At 37.8% G+C, this 17,676-nt stretch overlaps 2 protein-coding genes across 4 annotated transcripts; both read right to left on the bottom strand.

The window, feature by feature from the left end:
• Nucleotides 1-36: 36 nt before the first annotated feature.
• Nucleotides 37-1,150, bottom strand: Ude (Uracil-DNA degrading factor). Its single transcript, NM_001172371.1, has 3 exons — nt 1,041-1,150; nt 834-992; nt 37-668 (listed from the first exon to the last, which is right to left on the bottom strand). Exons 2-3 carry the CDS (start codon nt 985-987, stop codon nt 118-120), a joined length of 705 nt encoding a protein of 234 aa, NP_001165842.1. The 5' UTR covers nt 988-992; nt 1,041-1,150; the 3' UTR covers nt 37-117.
• Nucleotides 1,151-1,688: 538 nt separating this feature from the next.
• Nucleotides 1,689-17,144, bottom strand: Cad88C (Cadherin 88C). 3 transcript variants are annotated; one of them, XM_008203331.3, is made up of 22 exons: nt 16,656-17,143; nt 9,679-10,031; nt 8,082-8,233; nt 7,720-8,026; nt 7,466-7,669; nt 7,234-7,418; nt 6,985-7,182; nt 6,544-6,938; nt 5,585-6,491; nt 5,262-5,535; nt 4,811-5,079; nt 4,375-4,760; nt 4,179-4,326; nt 3,873-4,130; nt 3,638-3,826; nt 3,453-3,582; nt 3,246-3,403; nt 2,958-3,197; nt 2,578-2,900; nt 2,141-2,532; nt 1,948-2,095; nt 1,689-1,901 (listed from the first exon to the last, which is right to left on the bottom strand). In XM_008203331.3, exons 2-22 carry the CDS (start codon nt 9,881-9,883, stop codon nt 1,736-1,738), a joined length of 5,634 nt encoding a protein of 1,877 aa, XP_008201553.1. In that variant the 5' UTR covers nt 9,884-10,031; nt 16,656-17,143; the 3' UTR covers nt 1,689-1,735. The 3 variants fall into 3 exon arrangements, with proteins under 3 accessions (XP_008201553.1, XP_015840656.1, XP_015840653.1); XM_015985170.2 differs by having other exon boundaries at nt 1,948-2,086; nt 3,873-4,326; nt 16,656-17,144; XM_015985167.2 differs by having other exon boundaries at nt 3,873-4,326; nt 16,656-17,144.
• Nucleotides 17,145-17,676: the final 532 nt, after the last annotated feature.

Below are 17,676 nucleotides of genomic sequence, written 5' to 3' on the forward strand. Positions count from 1 at the left end.
CACAGTGCTGTCAAAAATTTGAAAATACGAAGGCCATTCCGTGTTTTAGTGTTTATTTGAGGTAAGAAAATAATACATAGACCTTATCAATGCTAATTAGTGTGCGATTTAACAAGTTTAATCACTTTTCTTCTTTTTGGTGGGGCTTTCTTCCGAAGAAGCCCCTTCACCCGACTTCCGTTTGTTGGACTTATCTTCGTCGGAGTCTTCCTTTGAGTCCCCTGACCCTAATTTCTCTTCAAATGTGGCCACACTTTTCTTGATTTTACTTGCATCAGGGCTGTACGCCCACAAAATCAATTTCAAGTGTTCCGCAGTTGGCAAATCGTCCTTCCACATATCCGGTTTTTTCTCATCAATTTCCTTGAGTAACTTCTTTAATTCCGTGTTCCTGACAATGTCCCAAGTGGGTTCGTCCTCTCCACTTGAAACAGTCCGCAAGTTTTTGTACTCTCCATTAGCCCCTTTGTACGCCTTGTAAAAGGCGTCGCATTTGGAGTCCTCTATTTTACACTGGGCTTTAAGTGGCAAAAGAGCCGTAATGGCATTTAGCGGGAGATATGCGCGGTTTTCCTTTGTTAAGCCGTTCTTTTCAAAGTTGTTTAGCCATTCATCAAAAACTGCCATCGCGTCGTTGATGTTCTGCAGCTTCTCTTTGTCCTTAGTCACTGGGAAAGAGAATAATTCATTTTTTTATTAAAACTAACACGTTTGTTGAATGGTGTTTTTCCGCGTTTATTTTGAATGGAAGCGTCGCATTCGGTCAAAGTCGTTTGATTGTATTTATAAAAACATTCCGCATTTCTTGTCGCGCCGAAAAAGTGTTTACTCACGCGTGAGGGTCCGTTTGGCCCTTCCTATCAATCCTTTGATGGCCAGTTTCTGATAATCCGGGTCACGTCCTTCCAAATTTTTTATCGTTTCTAAAGCCTTCTCTTTATCCTTAAATCCCAAGCCGGGAACGGTGTCTGGCTTCGATTCGGACATTTTCTCTAAAAGAAATCGATACAAAAATTTATTTACCAATATTTCGTATCTACCTTCGAGCGAAGTTATAACTTGAATGTGGGGAGCTTCTCGAGTGAAATACAAATTTTAGAAATTCGGTTTCCACCACTTTTAGTAAGTGCGAGGAATTGGACGAGCGGCACTTGGAAACAGCTAAAATTAAATGTTGAATTGAAGGTCGAGAGCGAACAGATCGATTCGAATTGTGGCCAGAGTATGACAAAATAGCTAAACTCGGTTATTACGTCAGGATTTAAGCAAGACTGAAAGTTCTTGACATTCGTAACGACTTGAATAATTATTAATAATAAACATTAGGTGGATCGTAACCATTTTTGATAAATAATTCATCTCATTGCAGTCATCAATTCTCATATCTCTGAATTTATTTCGATTTGGCTTCTATTGGCGAGTTTGGCGCAGTCGACCAATCAGCGACCAGATTCAAATTCAAAACGGGGGGATAATCGGGTTAAGAATACAGTTTAATCCATGTAAACGTTTTATTCTTGAAATTATGTTACACAGTATTTACACAGTTTTATGATTATGTATGTAGTTGTAAAATAACACACTTATAATGTGTTAGATTGCTATTTTTTAACCGCAAATACACTTGGTTTACTAAATCGTTGTAAAGTGCCACAGGCCAAAAATACGAAACTCAAACAATAGTGTCATTTAATAGAAAATGATGTCATTTATTATTTGTTTTATTTACAAATGATTATAGTTCCGTTGTTTCGAGTTTTCTTCTTGGCAATGCTGGTGGTAACGTTTGGTACACATTTTGGGCACGAATGTGACCATTGGTATGCTGCAAATTGTTGCACTGTGGGAGATCCCCGCAGCTCACCACGTTTTCATCAAGAGAATCGTGTTCCGAATTTTGACTGCAAAATAGTTTTTAATAAACACATTTTTTGCAATTTTTTTTACCTAAATTCGTCCGCATTTTTGTACCATTCGTTCTCATAAGCTTGCATCCAAATGGGGTTGCTTCCCTCCATGCTGTGCTTATTTGTGTTTGGTACTCTTCCACTCAAAGCGCTTAAACCCCGACCGTCTATGTCGGAATCTGTAGTTACTAAAAAAAATTCGTACATTGCGTTTTTATTTGCGTTATACTGACCATATGCGGTTGCTGTGGCCGCTTTTAATTTCCGGTGGTAGGTTTGTCGTTGGTTTATGCAAAGAGCTAGGCACAACAAGAGGAGGAGCAGTAGGAATAAAGTTGCAGCAGTTAACCAGAACGTCGTATTGGCTGATTTCGCCGCTTTCAAGGCAAGCGGTCCTCCCGGTTGGGTGTCCAACACGTTAAACTCTTTAAATAATTCATCGAGTTTTTCGGTATTTTGGTCAACTAAGCGCAAGACTTCGTCAACTTCGATTATGGAATTATCGCGTCTATCAACCAAGTGTAGGTACAGATCGGTTCGGGTTTTGTCAACGCTACCATCATGATTTGCGTGAACTCGAAATTCGTCAACGTTCACAATAGCTCCGGTCACGTTACCCAAAATTCTAAAATCAATTAAACATCTGTGCTTCAATCGCAAATTGACTTACTCTCGAAACGCCTCAATTTTATTTCGCAATTCGGGAGGTTGCTGTCTTAAGACAAATCGGACTCTTTGGTCGGCCCTAAGCAAATAAATGAAAACCCGAGCCATGTCCTGGAGGCCTCCAGTGTCGTTCACTAGGACCATGAAGTCGAAATAACCCTTCATTCCTTCCTGAGGATCGAAATTCAATTGGACAGCTCCTGTGTCCCGATCCACCAAAAAAGGGTCTCTTTTCAAATCTTCTAAACCTTCAGTCAGGGTCATTTGCACTTTTCCGATCAGGAAATAGGACATTCGGGCGTTGTCGTCCAAGTCGGCATCTTCCGCCTACAACAATTATCAACATATTTTATTTATTTCGTATTTAATTTTTGTGCTTTTTACCTTGACTTCCATAAAGGTTGTTCCAAAGCTCGTTGCCGTACTGACTCCACCGGTGAAAACCCTGTGGATGAACTGTGGGGCATTATCATTGACATCCAACACTTTTACTATGACTTTGAGTTGCGTATCATCGGAGGAATCGAAGAAGCTTTCGTTGCGTGGCGGTTTTGTGCAATCTTCTGTTGCTTTGACGAGCAATAAATGTGTGTCTTTTTCTTCTCGATCTAAAGGCCTACTCACCTAAAAACAAAGCGTTATAATTAATAATCACAAAAGGGGCGAACTTGCAGTTAAAATGTGTTCAACGGGGTGTAGTTTAAACAATCCATTTTCGTTTCCACCGACTATAAAATAACAAATTGGTGCGAACGGCCCGTCGAATTCGAGCTCATCTCGATCGACGGTTTGGGGAAGTTTTTGTCTTTCCACTTCGGATGGTTTGTTTTCTACGAAATTGTGCGATGATTATTCAACACATTTTTGTTAACTAATTACCAGTGAAATTGACTGTGAATTCATCACCCATGAACTGGGGTTGGTAGTCGTTGATGTTGCTTACGTAAACTGTCAGATCCAGATCAGAGCTGAGAGACGGCACTCCCAAGTCGTAAGCTTCGATTCTAATCTAAATTACAAACAGCGTCATGTAAAACACGACGTTGGATATGTCGTACACTTACATCGTACACTTTCTGTTTTTTTCGGTCTAAAGGTAGCCGCAGTTCTAGTATTCCTGAGACCGGTTGCAAATTGAAGCTTTTCCAGTGTCCTGCTGGATCAGCTTTGAGCCGATACCGCACAATTCCGTTCGAGCCGACGTCTTCGTCCGTGGCTATAATTTTAACTAGGGCGCTTCCAATCGTTGCATTCTGGACAAAGCAAATTAATGATTGCCAAAACAGGGACATAACTCACTTCTGGCACTCGCAGAGTTGAGTTGTGCGGAGGAGTCACAAACGTGGGAGGATGGTCATTAAAGTCAGTTACACAGATATGGAGAGGTTCTTCAATTAAGTGACTTGGTGTCCCCAAGTCTTGCGCTCTTATAATTAATGTGTAGTTTCCGTGTCTGCCTCTCAGTGAAGTGGTAGTTCGTAGCTCGGCCGACCATTCGCTTATTTGCGACAAGGCAAAAAAGTTCTTCTGATTGCCGTCAGATATGTCAATTATGACCTGAATTACGGTGTTGTGAAACATGAAAATGGTCGAATGCGTGTTTACCTGTCCATTTGAAGTATTAGGATCATCGGCATCTGAAGCGTGAAACGTGGTTATGGCTTGTCCTGGTTCATGAAATTCTGTGATATTGACGCAATAAGGTGGAACATGAAGCTGCGGATGGTTATCGTTAACATCTAGAATAGTTACACTGCAAAACGATTAATCTCGGCTCTAACACAATTTAAATAAAACCCACTTGATATGTTTGAATGCGTTTCTGCTTTCTCCACTGTTGAACCCGTATTGGTAATTATCCCAAGCTTCAATTACGAGCAGGTAACTGTGTTTCTCCTCCCGATCCAATTTATCCGACACTTTCAAAATTCCCGAATCCGCGTCTATGCTGAATTTGCCTTCGGATGAAATCCGGTCTAGTAAATAGGTAATCTTCCCGAACTCTCCAGAATCAGCATCCTTGGCTTCGATTATTGCGACTTGTCTTCCCACGGGAGTGTCTTCGGATATTAGCAGCGATTGTGGTTCGCCCAGAAAAAACGGGTTGTTGTCGTTTTCATCCAAGATTTGAATGAAAATCTCGACTCGGGAAAAGCGCGCCGGAATTCCCGAGTCTGTCGCTTTAATCTGTAAACATCGGGTATGTATCGGTTTTTACAGAAATTGCATTTTTCTACCGTCAGATTTAACCAGTCATAAATTTCGTGATCGATTTTATTTGCGACCACCAAATCCCCGGAATTGCTATCCAAATAAATAAGTTCCGTTATTTCGAAACGGCCGTCCAGTGTGTAAGTTATCGTTTTATTCTTGTCGGCGTCCTCGGCCAAGACATTCCCAATCGTTACGCCGTTTTTGCTGTTTTCGGTAATGGAAAACTTGTAATAGGGCTGGCGGAACTTCGGGCTGTTGTCGTTTATGTCCTCGATATTTATCGTAATTGTAGCTAAAATATCACAATTACTTCGACTATAATTAAAAACAACCAAACAAATTTGCGTTGAGTTTCTGATTCGAAATTTTGGTCCCCAAGGATGTCTATAAACTTCTGAACTTTTTTTTTCTGTGAAGTTCTTTATAAAATTTGGAATTTCAAATTTAACAAAAAAAAGCAAAGTGTTTACTCACTGGTTGAAATTTGTGGCCCCGTTTCGGAGGCCGTATCTTCGACCATGAGTCCCATTTGCACCTTTTCGACCATTTCCCGGTCCAGTTGTTGGGCGATTGTCAGGACACCACTCATCGGGTGCAAATGGAACGTTTCAGCGCAATTAAAATCGCTCAGTTTGAGTAAAATTCCTCGTTCATTCTTAGCTTCGCAAAATTTGGGGTTGATGGTATAAACTAATTGGGCAGTTTTGTCCAAGTCTTTGGCTTTTAATTTTGCTATAACACTCCCGACCTTAAAAATTGGTTACGTGAGAAATATTTGATTTTGCTGTCGGACATACCGCTGTGTTTTCTCGCATTGTTACGCTTCCCGGTTCGTAAAAAACCGGATTTTTATTATTAATGTCCAATATGGTGACATTAACCGTAACCCCGGCTTGCAATTGATTTTCCCCGGGCGCACCATCCAGAGCCACAACATTTAAAGAGTAATGTAATGTTCTGGGCTGGGTCAAGTCGGGATCGAGTGAAGCTCCTCTCGCCACTGAGATAATTCCGGACTCGGGGGCTATTATAAATTTATCAGATGCCCCATTCTGTATTCTGTATACGATTCGATTGTTGGGCGAAGAGCCGTCAAAATCCTTGGCTCTGACTTGGAGAATAGAGGTGCCGCCAGAGATGTCTTCCGGGACGGATTTATTGTAGAACGTGTATTCAAAGAGAGGGGCGTGATCGTTTACGTCTTGAACGTAAATGTACAATGGAACATCGCTAAATAAACTAGGAGTGCCCCAATCCCTAGCTCGGACTGTTAAGTGGAGCTGGCGAATGCTGTCCTTCAAGGACCCTTCGAGGGCCTCAAAGTCAATACTTGTCCGCGGTTTGATGATCCCGGTCGAGGGCTCGATCGTGAAATTGTGGCTCAAGTCTCCGAACAGGCTGTATTCAATTTCGTTGTTTTTTGTACCGTTCAAATCAGCATCGCGAGCTTCGACCTTTAGGGGATTTTCAAAATCAAGCTTATTCTCTAATAAGCGCGCCTCGTAGCGATTTTGAGTGAAAATCGGGGGATTATCGTTAACATCTTCAATATTGATAATAAGCTGAACCGTGATACGATTTCCTTGCCCTAAATCGTCCCTTGCTTCCACTGTTAAGTAGTGCCGCGAGATTTGCTCGCGGTCCCAGTTTGGTCCCCCGGCTGTCTTAACCGAGATAATTCCAGTAGTTGGGTGCAAGTTTAACCTAATTAAAGAATTGTAATAACTCAAAATGAGTAAAATTTTCCAACACTTACATGTGCTGAATGCTGCCGGACAAGTGGGTGTAGCGAATGCCCATGGTGCCAAAAACCCCCGAGTCATCGTCCAGCGCTTGGACCCACGCCACCGTAGCGCCAATATCGCAATTTTCCGGTACAAAAACCTCGTAAACATTTTTTGTGAATTCCGGGTAATTGTCATTCCGGTCTAAAATATGGGCGACGACTGGCACCTCGTTAAATTTTGGATTGTGTTTCACTATTTCTTTGGCGACTAGAGTGAAATTGATAGTTTTAATCTTCTCGTAATCTAGAAACGTTGAATTTTTCACTCTGATCATGAAAGTAGCTTCGTTTATTGCTTTGGTGGGTGTTATCTCAAACACATCGCTTGCCCCTTTCACGTATAGTTGGAAAGTACCGTTGATTCCCTAAAATTGATCAGTTGGTGAGGAACTAAGGCTTTTTTGAATAAACCTGGTCGTGGTCGTAGACTTCAGGCATGGCGGAGCCGAGGAAGGTCAATGGTGTGTTGACTGGTGCATTTTCCGCTATTTCGCATTCATAATAACCGCTCCTAAATTTGGGCGTTTCGTCATTGATATCCGTGATAATTACTGTGACTTCGGTTGTAACACTTGGTGGAGGTTTGATTTTACCGCCGTATTCAGTCGCCTACAATTTGCAAGATTGCTTTGTTGTCTAAATTATCAAAAAAAATGGTACCGTTATTTGGAGGATGTAAGTACCGGAACTTAGAGAAAGAGATTCTCGGTCTAAGGTTTTGGCAGTGAGGAGCGTTCCGGTGGTTTCTTCTAAACTAAACACATCTGTGATTCTGTCAATACTATTAGACGACAGTGAATATAGAATCGGATTGTTAACACCACGGTCTCCGTCAATAGCAGTGACTGAAAACGGTTTTGCAATTGATTGATTTAGGCCGAAGAAATTATACCTTGAAGGACTGAAGTCCCAATTGGCGCATTTTCAGCGATTCGCGCCACTGAAGTGACTCTAACAAATTCAGGCGGTTGGTCTTCCACATCTTCAACTTTTACTAAAAGAGCGGCAGTTCCGGTGTTAACTCTTCCTTGTTTTGCGCGGTCAACTGCCAAGACTTTTAACTGGTGCAAAGTTTGTTTCTCGTAGTCTAAAGAACCTGGTAATTGGTGTTAGAACCTTTTGACGGATTTTTTTGGGTGAATTTACCTACTAAGCGCACGATTGCTTTCCCCCCGGCCGTACTAACACTAAATAAAGACTCTTTTGTATCAACTTCTTGCAGCTGATAAACAACTTGACCGTAAGCACCTTCATCTAAATCAGTGGCTTCCAAAGTCGCGATAACCCCCGGTGCTGCATCCTCTCTTAAAGTAATCGATGATTGATGACTTGTGAATATCGGTGTATTGTCGTTGACATCTTCGACTAGTAATAAAAGACTTTGAGTGACGTAATTGCCATGTCCCAACCGACCGTCAGTTAGAGTTAACACTAATGGATATTCATCGCGTGTCTGAAATATTTGGCCGAATAAATTACAATTTCGTTTGCAATTTTTCGAATTTTACTTCTCTGTCTAGTTCTTTATTGAGGTAGACGTCTGCTTCGGTTGGCGATATATTTTCAACACGGATAACATCACTTCCTGATTGAGATCTGACTCCAAAACTAAGGGGGTCACCATCAGGATCGGTTCCACGCAGTTTATAAATTAAGGTACCTATAATTATTTGCGTGCTAGTATTAATCACAAAGGTCAAGTACTTTTTTCAAATGACCGACAAACAATCATAACACCACTCGTGAAAGTTACCAAATTAAATTTCTAAAAGATGGACGAGGCTCGCTTAAAAGTGTAAGCAAATTTGAGTTATGAAGTGTCGTGCTTATTAGTTTCTCGTTAGGAAGTAACATTGACCCTGTCGGAAAAAACGAGTTTTCTAAATGATTTCATATTTTGATAGTGGCGAAAACCGTTCACATGTTTGAATATTTAACTTGCGAGTGATTTGGATTTAATTAGGCGGTTTCTAATTAAAATTGTAACATTCACTGAAATGACAACTTTTTTGGATTTCGCTTTCACAAAAATATTTATGTACGAACTTTATGCAAATCGAAAATGCCTAATTACGTGTTATTAAGTGTAGTTAACAAGTCCACAAGAAGTTGTTTTGCTTAAATTTTCTATTTTTTTTTCCACGAATCGAAACTTTTACAAATACTTTTGTGTTTCTATTTTATCTTTTACCTACATGTTTGAGAAAAAAAAACGCAGAAATAAAAAAATAAATATATAGGGGTCTTTCATCTATTTAACTACGCAAGGAATTTAATATTTGAAGCTGCCCTAATAGTATGTATCTAAGTTTTTTGAGTTTACAGTTTAGCGGAATTTAATGAATTAAAAGGTACAATATTTTTTCAAAGAATATGCAAAATTTTGTAGTTATTTTTTTTATTTAAATTTTATTTAATTTTATTTAATTTAAATTACGAATTTAGAGTGTGCAGTGTTGCGGTTATTATTTGTTTATTTTCTATAAATCAAGAATTATGTAATGCAAAGCACTCGGTTAAACAATTTATTCAAAAATTTGCATGTAATAATGAGAGTGTGCAGCTATTTCCGCATTAATTGTTTACGGTATGACCCGAAAATATTTAATACATTACTGAAATTGAAAGGAGTTTGTCTTGTAGTTTTATGAATTAATTTTATCATAATTAGCAATTAATATCAAGTTCTCATTTAAGACTAACCGATAAATCGATTGATATTAACTGCGAGTAAGTTGTAAACAAGAAATTTAATTGTAGAATTTAAATGGTTATTTTTGAGATTTAGTAAAACCTTGTTTGCACAAAAAAATTGTGTGATGAGAATTTATTTAATTGAAAAATAAGATCTGAGGTAAGCAAGGAAATGTGAAAGGCAAGCCTTAATTGCCTAAACAATACAAATAATCAAAAAAGTTTTAAGTTATACAGCAGCCTAATTATAATTGCTTAATATAACGAAGTTTAACTTTTATTAGTTTATTTGTTATTCAAGAAGCTTTCGCATGTTCTTGGCCATAAAATTGAATAACCGCTTCTACATAATAGTTAAATAAACCGGCGAGAAACTGTTTTGAGTGTTCTGGTTCATAGAAAATTACTCACCTACTGGCGTTTCTTTGCCTTCTTTCAGTCTTAGAACAATTTCGGTTTGGCCGTTAATTAAGAACCTAGGTGGTCTATTACATTGCACTGAATTTATAACACACACAACAATCACACACACAAATAAAAGATTTGTTTGTTTGAACCGCACTTTGACAAAGTGTCCACTAAATGTCCTCACATATTTATTCGTCTTCTGATCCATGATGGTGATGTGCGCTATTTTTCTTCCTTAGCCCACATTTGCGATGCATAAATCCTGTGTTTGTTGCACGACTTGGCGTGCGTCTTCTTCATGGTTAAGGCTCTTCTCTATGACTGATTTTCAGCTTATTTTTACGGGTACACTTTCACTGAAACAAACGACGGATTATACAGCATCATGGGCGTTTCAATGGGGCATGCGATGCTTAATTGCGGTTCTCACACGACAGCTTTTCTATTTCAGTTTTATCGTGAATATTTTACTCGAAGAATTAATTACGTTGATTTATGGATAGGGGAACCAGCTTTGTGGATTTCACTTCACTAATTGTAAAAACACAAGTAGGCAAATTTATAGGACGTTACACGTTCCTAATGATGTTTTTTTCGAGCATATTTTTAATTAAAAATGAAAGAAATGTTTCAAAGTTGAGACGTTTATATGTTAATTAGTCGCCGGGATATGAATGTCGTGTGAATATTGCAATTCTGCGACAGATTTCTGATTTATTTTAATTTTTTTCTAATAAATGACCTGAAAACCAGGTAAATGAAAGTCGACAATGGAGAACGCGTACAAACAAAACTTGGCAGATGTCATTAATTTGATTGTTGACATGTAACGGCTTCTTTTAGCTATATCTTGTCTTTTATCTTCGTCATGGTGCTTGCAGAACTCCTGGAGTGCATCGAGTCGTATTGCTCGTCGGACATTGACCACCAAAGGTGGAAATGTTGACCAGACATAGGCAAAATATCACGGTTTTTTGCAAAATTGCATATGTATCTGTACCACGAATTTCCCACGGTTTTAGGCTGTGGAAGTATAAAAGTTACATAATCGGATAACTTTATTTGTAGTGATGGTAACAATGCTAATGAAGCACCACTGCATGCTTCCTTTATTGTGCAAGGGAGCGAATTTAATTAAATTGTGTTATCGTGGGTCTTTCTTATATTTTTCAAGTAAATAAAAATACCTTCATGTAAGGGTATCAAGTACTTAGAATTGTAAGCTTATGGTTCATTATTTGGGTTATCGCTTGATGATTCCGTGGTATTTTAACGGCAAAGGTTGTTTGGAATCTTCAAAACCGTAACAATAATTGTCTTTAACTTTTGATTAAATTCAATTAACGGTCGTGGTGCCACTTTCGAACAAATTTTGTGTTCCTATTCTAGTACGTCTTCGTTTGATTTCAGCGGAAATTTCAGTAGTGGGTTTTAGTTTAAACTCGAAAACTGTAAAATACGTAAAGTTCTAGTTTTCGATCCTGTTTATTAATTTTTTGCAAAATTTATATCTGACTGAAAATTTTTTGGAACTCCTCGGGATTTCAAGCCCGGATGTCGGATGTCATCTTTAAACTTAATACTACATAGTATTTTAAATTGCAGTAGTTGTGCATATTTGAGTAACTAGTGCAGAAATTATGGGAGAAATTTCCGTGATTTTATCATCTAAGAGTAGTGCGGTTCCCTAAGATGTGAGCTAATTTGGACGCCCGGCACTCCATTTGATTGATTTTTCCCTTAATTAATACCTCGTTCGGTGATTGAATTATTTTCAGCCGTGCAACTTTCTTCGCTGACAGCCGGGCTAATGTTTCAGATTCTAATGAGTATCAGAGATAAATCAATCAATTAAATAGCTGCCAGGTCTGGAATTAAAACACTTTTCTTGTATCGAGATCGTGGCAGATAGAAGCTCTCAGCATGTGCAAGAGGCGAGATGAATGGTCTGAAAATTACACGCTTTGGTTTTCTGCAATTATCAATTTCCCGCATTGGAGATGAACGCACGAGTAGCACAATGGACAAATTGCTCGCGAGGTTTTCTCTGATTTTTTCTGTGACGAATGCGAGATCATCGCAAATTACTGTAATTTGGGCGTTTGCACAGTCCGGTGAAACTCCGAACATCACGAATTGTTTCGGCAAGTTTCTCTTTATAAGATCTTATCATTAGGGACGCATGCGAGCTGAGAAAAATCTATTTGTGTAGAAAAACCAATCGGTAGATTAATTATCTTTGGGAGGCTGGGAATTGGCTATCCATACGCCACTCATGAAGAGAAACTTGTTGAGTAAAAGTTTAATTAATTAGCGTTTCGGTTCCTAATCGAATGATCGCAAGTTTCGTTCAAAAATCGGAGTTTACAACACGACAGATGTGGGTCACTTGTAAATTATCCCATCCGGTGTGTCTTACATTTTATTATGCATTTAGCGTTGCGTAAGAAACGAAGATCAAAGATAAGCCGGATGATAATTAAGCGCGCATTAGTTAAATTTGGTGGCCTATTGTTGTCATTCTCTAAAGAAATAAATGGCCTTACACCGGAACTGAAATGAACCTGAACTAGTTATTTATGATGCTGGAATCCAGCCCAAGCCGTTAGTCTCTTAATCGACATCTTATTATTTCCAGTCTGGCTCCGACTATACACATATCCTAAATCAGTAATGTACTATTAATTATGAGAAATAAATTTCTCCGACCATCCTGTCTTTAATCGCACCTAAGGGAAATGGGAAAAGTAGGTGCGTTGTTTAGCAAAAATGAGATTTTCGCATGATGAAGAGCACCAAAATAATTTGCATGTGGTCAATGTCAGTTGTTGTACGGTTGTCATTGGCCTAATAATTTGGCTTTTGTGCATCATATTTCAAAATATGTACTTACTCATCAAAATAACACGTTTGTACTACAATGCTTCACGAATTCATACGCACATGAAAGTAAGTTTATCATGTTTCACAAAAATATGATTTTCAGAATGTGAGCCTTTCACTATTTTCCTTTTCCTTCCCAGTTATTTTCTTACATTCCTGTGTGAGATATTGATTATACCGACGCACTGAAACGTGTACTTAAATATTTTAATGATTTATGATCATTGCCGATTAATTCATAAAGGTGTGTACAGGAGAACTTGTTTCTAAAAATGCCAATCACTCATTTTATTTGATTTTTCAAATGGTATTTCTCGTAGCGATTTACGGAAGAAGAATAAAGTAAGCATTCATCCAAAAAGTCATTTCGGTTTTAATCAAATGAAAACAGCAAATGCTTTTATTGACTTTTTTAATCGGAAGAAAACGAAACTAATCAATGACAGAATGACAAGGCAACCGCTACATTACGCTAAAGTTAACAAAAGTCTTAACTGTTTTGGTCTTTTAGTTTCTATTATTGACAAGGTAATTCGTTTTTGTTGTAATGCAACTTTCTTTGCAGAAATAAAAAATAAACTCGAAGAAATTATTTCAGTGACAGTGTCATTTTCAATTACTAGTGTGTTTATGCTATCACAGAGGTTCTTTGGCACTATAAAAATTCCAAAGTAGATTATGAAGCAGTAATTTTCCAAAATTTCAAATTCATAGCAACAATTTGGTGCTATATTATCACCTTCTTCTCATTTCCAACTTCATGTACTCACTTACTTTAGACTGAAAAAGCCCATTTACAAATAAAAAAACTTAATTTTTTTTCCGTAATTTTTTTTAACTGTTAGTAATAGTAGTAATTTCTTGATTTAAAAAGATGAGGTAGGAAGATGAAAGCAAAGGAATTAATAAACGAGGGCTTTTTTCTGTTGAAAGCTTCTCATTCACAATGTAAAATAAAATGAAATTGATAAACTTTCCGGTACGCATTTGACAGTTTGACGGCTGTGTTAAGTCCAAGTGTGGCTGTTGTAGCCCGGAGTTTACATGGTAAGCTACGGACATCACGATTCACGTCTTATTCCATTATGTTGGATGTGCATATTGGTGTTCATTTAATAGCATGCAATCATCTACACCCACATTCGCATTATCTACCATCAGATAAATAAAAAGCGAAAATTTCTCGAAGCATCAATCATCTTAATAGAAAGTCACGAAAAAATGCCAATTTGGTGACTGAAGTGAGCACAAATGTGGAATCTTCGATGATTTGCATAAAAGTGTTTTTGAATTCGCAGCCTCCAGCATAATCAATCACCCTACACTCTAATTACTTTTACAATTACTGTATTATTTCACGAGATTATCGTAGCAGCTTTCCAATAAGCGGAAATGTGTGATGAATTAACCCAGCGTTACTGGCAAGACCCTAATTTATGAGCAGCCACAAGCACGTGCTTATAGTTTTTATCCTTTGATACTATCGTGTCGGAATTCGTCCGAAACTTGTAGGCGTGGGCATTAATCACAACATCCTGTACGAATTTGTCATTAATTACCAGAAAAAAAATTTCCGGCCCCTTGCTAAACCACCGTTAGATTTTTCAAATTCAAGACGTCAACCAAGCTTTACTTTACATTCTTCGCTGACTGACGCAAGTGAAGCCTGCCAGAGTTGTTACAATGCATCTGCAATATCCTTATTACTGCGTGATGAAACCCGCTACAATTTCGTGCACGTCTTAATGGTGTAATGAACCAGACTTGACACCTCTTGCATGTTTTATTCCGCAATCACGTTGCGAAGAACTTGATGTTTTGGCATCCTGTTGTGGAACTAGTTCAGCGGGGACTTTCAGGAGTCATTGTCTTGTTTATGGCGGTTTTAATCACCTTGATATGTTACTTTGTCAATTTTTGGCCCGAGTTAAGGCACAAATTTTCACATGAAAGACAGGAAATTTATGCTAGTGAGACTCGTGCTGGGTGTCCACACAAAGCACAGTTGGGTGGTTTTAGGAAGCAAATGACCGGCGACAAAAATTATACAGGGATTTTTTAGTAATAATTTTCGTGCTTCCATCAAACTCATTACTAATTCCACCCAGCAAGCAGGAACTTAATTGGTCATTGTTTATGATACAATAATAATAGCTATCCACTTTCCAAAGTAAAACTCCTGGCAATTACGAATAAAATTTCGTGAGATCGCCTTTTATTAACACCAATAAGGGAATTGGTTCAGAGTTCAGAGCATGTGAACAGAACTTTTCCCCCCGTATTACGTTTGATCGATTTGCTTTCCATTCGTCTTCGTAATTGGGCGTAAAGTGTGAAGGAACCACCGTACGTGAATTTCCACAATTGCACGTGCTTATTCATATGTGTACCTTTTTGTTATTATCTATGACAGTGACTGCGTCCGAGGTCATTGGCAACGATGTATGCAGGGGTGATTTACCGGACGCAGGTGTATGGTCGAGGAAATGAAGTCACGATAGCACAAAATTACGGAAATTGGTGATGGGGTCTGCTGGTGTCGAATTTATCCAAGATATGGGGAAAATCCTTTGTTTTGCGAACACTTTTCTTGAATATTCAAACGGGCGCTGAAGCGCTCAGTGAAAAAAGTTCAAGTGAATGTAATGAGATAACGTTAACATTTTGCCGTTTAATTACAGCTGCGTGCAACAATTGCTTTATACAGCCTTACTTTGATTTAATTAATTTATGAAGAAAGGAAGAAGGAAGTGTGTCTCATGAAGCGATTATCGTTTTTTCTGTTACTGATGATTTTCTGATTACGTTTCTTATGATTTTGTTGCATTTCACTGTGAAAATCCTTGAAGCGATGTTCTACATAGAGATAATAAATCAAAAAGATGAAATTATCTCAAGTGTAAGTGTATAGTAAGAAAACGCTCTCAATTCAGTGAAATTAAAACTCACAAGTTCCACTTATTGAAATTCTTCGTAAGCTACATGTGTATTAATCGGAGAAATTATTCCCAGTTGAGGATCAAATTTCGAATGAAATATTGCTTACAATGTGTGGAATTAATTGGGTGCAAGTTATAATCCATTAAAAATGAATTAATCGCTCGCGTCCTTTGTGAAGACGTCTTTTACTGTTATTTTACACTCTATTTGACAGAATTAATTAATAACAAAATTCTGTGGAAGCACCCAATTATGGATCGCTTTTGGAACATTGTGTCACTCCAAACCAATAAAAATTTCTAAGGAATGCCGTTTTTTGCTTACTACATTTACATATTCGTTGGAAATGGCTACAAACCAGTTAATCAGTTTTTCATTCAACAATGTAAAAAGGCAGCCGCAACCTATAACTGGGAGCGATGTTAATGATAGGAAATGAATAAAAGGCTCATTCGATTCCTGTTCTGCTTGAACCGCAATTTCAAGTATTGGGAGCAATTTATTCTGAATAATTAAGATGAAATTACCCAAAGTGTGGACCAGATTTGCGTTCCGTTCAAATACTTTCAAATACCAAACAAAATTTCATATACGCGTAAATATTAATATCTGTTAAACTCAGAATTAACTAAAACTAAAATTTTTCACTAAATTGAAGGAAATAAAGGCGTTGTCTTAATTTGAAGGTCGTTTTTCATTATAAATTAAACAGAATTATTCACTTAGCCTTATTAATACTTATTCAAAGTCATAAGAATGACGCGAAATGTTCTATTCCTTTTTTCAAATGTTTACCTTAAAACCTCTTGTGCATAATACATCCGTATTTCTAAAATTGCTCGTTTAGAGTTTTTGCTAATTTAATTTTGATTTAAGGTAAAAATAATTAAACAATATCTACGAGGTATTTCGCGGGTTGTAAATATTTTAACCAAGGATTAGTAAAATTAAAAATAAATACTTGGGGAACTGAGTCAAAGCCTAATAAAACCTCAATTATTTTCGAGTTAGTCGTTTAATTATGTTTCTAATTGCTTCATTTCAACTTTTTAATTGAGGATTTTCTAGCTGGTTAAATGTTTGGTTTAGCGTTTAATATTTTCAAGAAAAAATGTGAACTGGGACTCCAAATTACGAAATAAAATTAATTAACTTACCAGGATTAAGCTTGTCTCCAGGCACCACACACAAAACAATTCCGAGCTTCGAGCCTAAGCTCCTTCAGGTATCTATCTATCTTCCTGCACTTATCCGTAAATGACGGTAAATTATTCTGAAAGCACTGTGAAGTAAATAAGCGTCAGTGTCTGAAACCGCACTGGTAGCGAATTGTTTCTATAAAGTGGAGCGGCCACGAGTCTGTATATGGCGTTTTGATGTATTTAGGGGGAGTTCTTCATGCGTGTCCACACTGCATACATCAGCCAGTCGAAATCCAAGAAGATAAAGTTTTAAATTAAACTTGGAAACAAAGAAAATATTTTTATCGTCTCACACCATTCGTGCGGATGTATCCTGTTCAAAATTCCTGGCTTGGCTGAGTCGGAGAACTTTTACTTTTCCTAACTCATCAAATCAATAAGAGCTTATCCGGATCCAGGTTTTGTCTTGTGCGGGATTTGGATGCCGACTGACTTGCAATTGATCATTTCGCAGGAAATTGTTTGTTTTTTAAAAAGCTGGATAAAGCTTTATAACGCGTTCAATTTCCGGCGAAATACGTTGGTTCTTAACAAACGAAGAATACACGGTTTGTTTCAATATTTTCAATCTGCGATATCTCTGACCTGCTTACTGCGCGTCTTGAGGGCGTTTTCGGCAGGAAATTGAATATATTATATTCCCTTCCATTTATTACACTGCGGTGCGATTTCCGATGGTTACGACTGGAGGAATGTCATTAACCAAATTCGAACGCGCGGAATAGGAAACGAATTAATTACAATTTGAGGGAACTGAAGATTTTTTCTTTAATTGGATTGAAGATTTCTGTGCACAATATTTTGCAATATTCAAATGAACTAGTAACATTTGGTCGCGATAAAAATAAAGGCGCTTTCTATTGTTTCGCTCGTTTGTTCACATTTTTCTGCACTGTTACAGTTCGTCGGTTATAATTTTTCATTTTGGTTTAAGTCAGCAAATCTAATAATCGTTCCATTGTTAAGAACAATATTG

The sequence above is a fragment of the Tribolium castaneum genome, chromosome 4 (assembly GCF_031307605.1).
Source record: "Tribolium castaneum strain GA2 chromosome 4, icTriCast1.1, whole genome shotgun sequence".
Taxonomy (NCBI): domain Eukaryota; kingdom Metazoa; phylum Arthropoda; class Insecta; order Coleoptera; family Tenebrionidae; genus Tribolium; species Tribolium castaneum.

Excerpts from the sequence above, each read along its gene's own strand:
- Ude (NM_001172371.1), bottom strand. The coding sequence starts at position 987 with ATGTCCGAATCGAAGCCAGACACCGTTCCCGGCTTGGGATTTAAGGAT. Across the intron at positions 669-833 it reads GGCCAAACGGACCCTCACGC|TGACTAAGGACAAAGAGAAG; the intron begins GTGAGTAAACAC and ends TCTCTTTCCCAG.
- Cad88C (XM_015985167.2), bottom strand. The coding sequence starts at position 9,883 with ATGGATCAGAAGACGAATAAATATGTGAGGACATTTAGTGGACACTTT. Across the intron at positions 5,080-5,261 it reads GGGGCCACAAATTTCAACCA|CTACAATTACGATAAATATC; the intron begins GTGAGTAAACAC and ends GTGATATTTTAG. Across the intron at positions 2,096-2,140 it reads GGCCACAGCAACCGCATATG|TAACTACAGATTCCGACATA; the intron begins GTCAGTATAACG and ends AATTTTTTTTAG.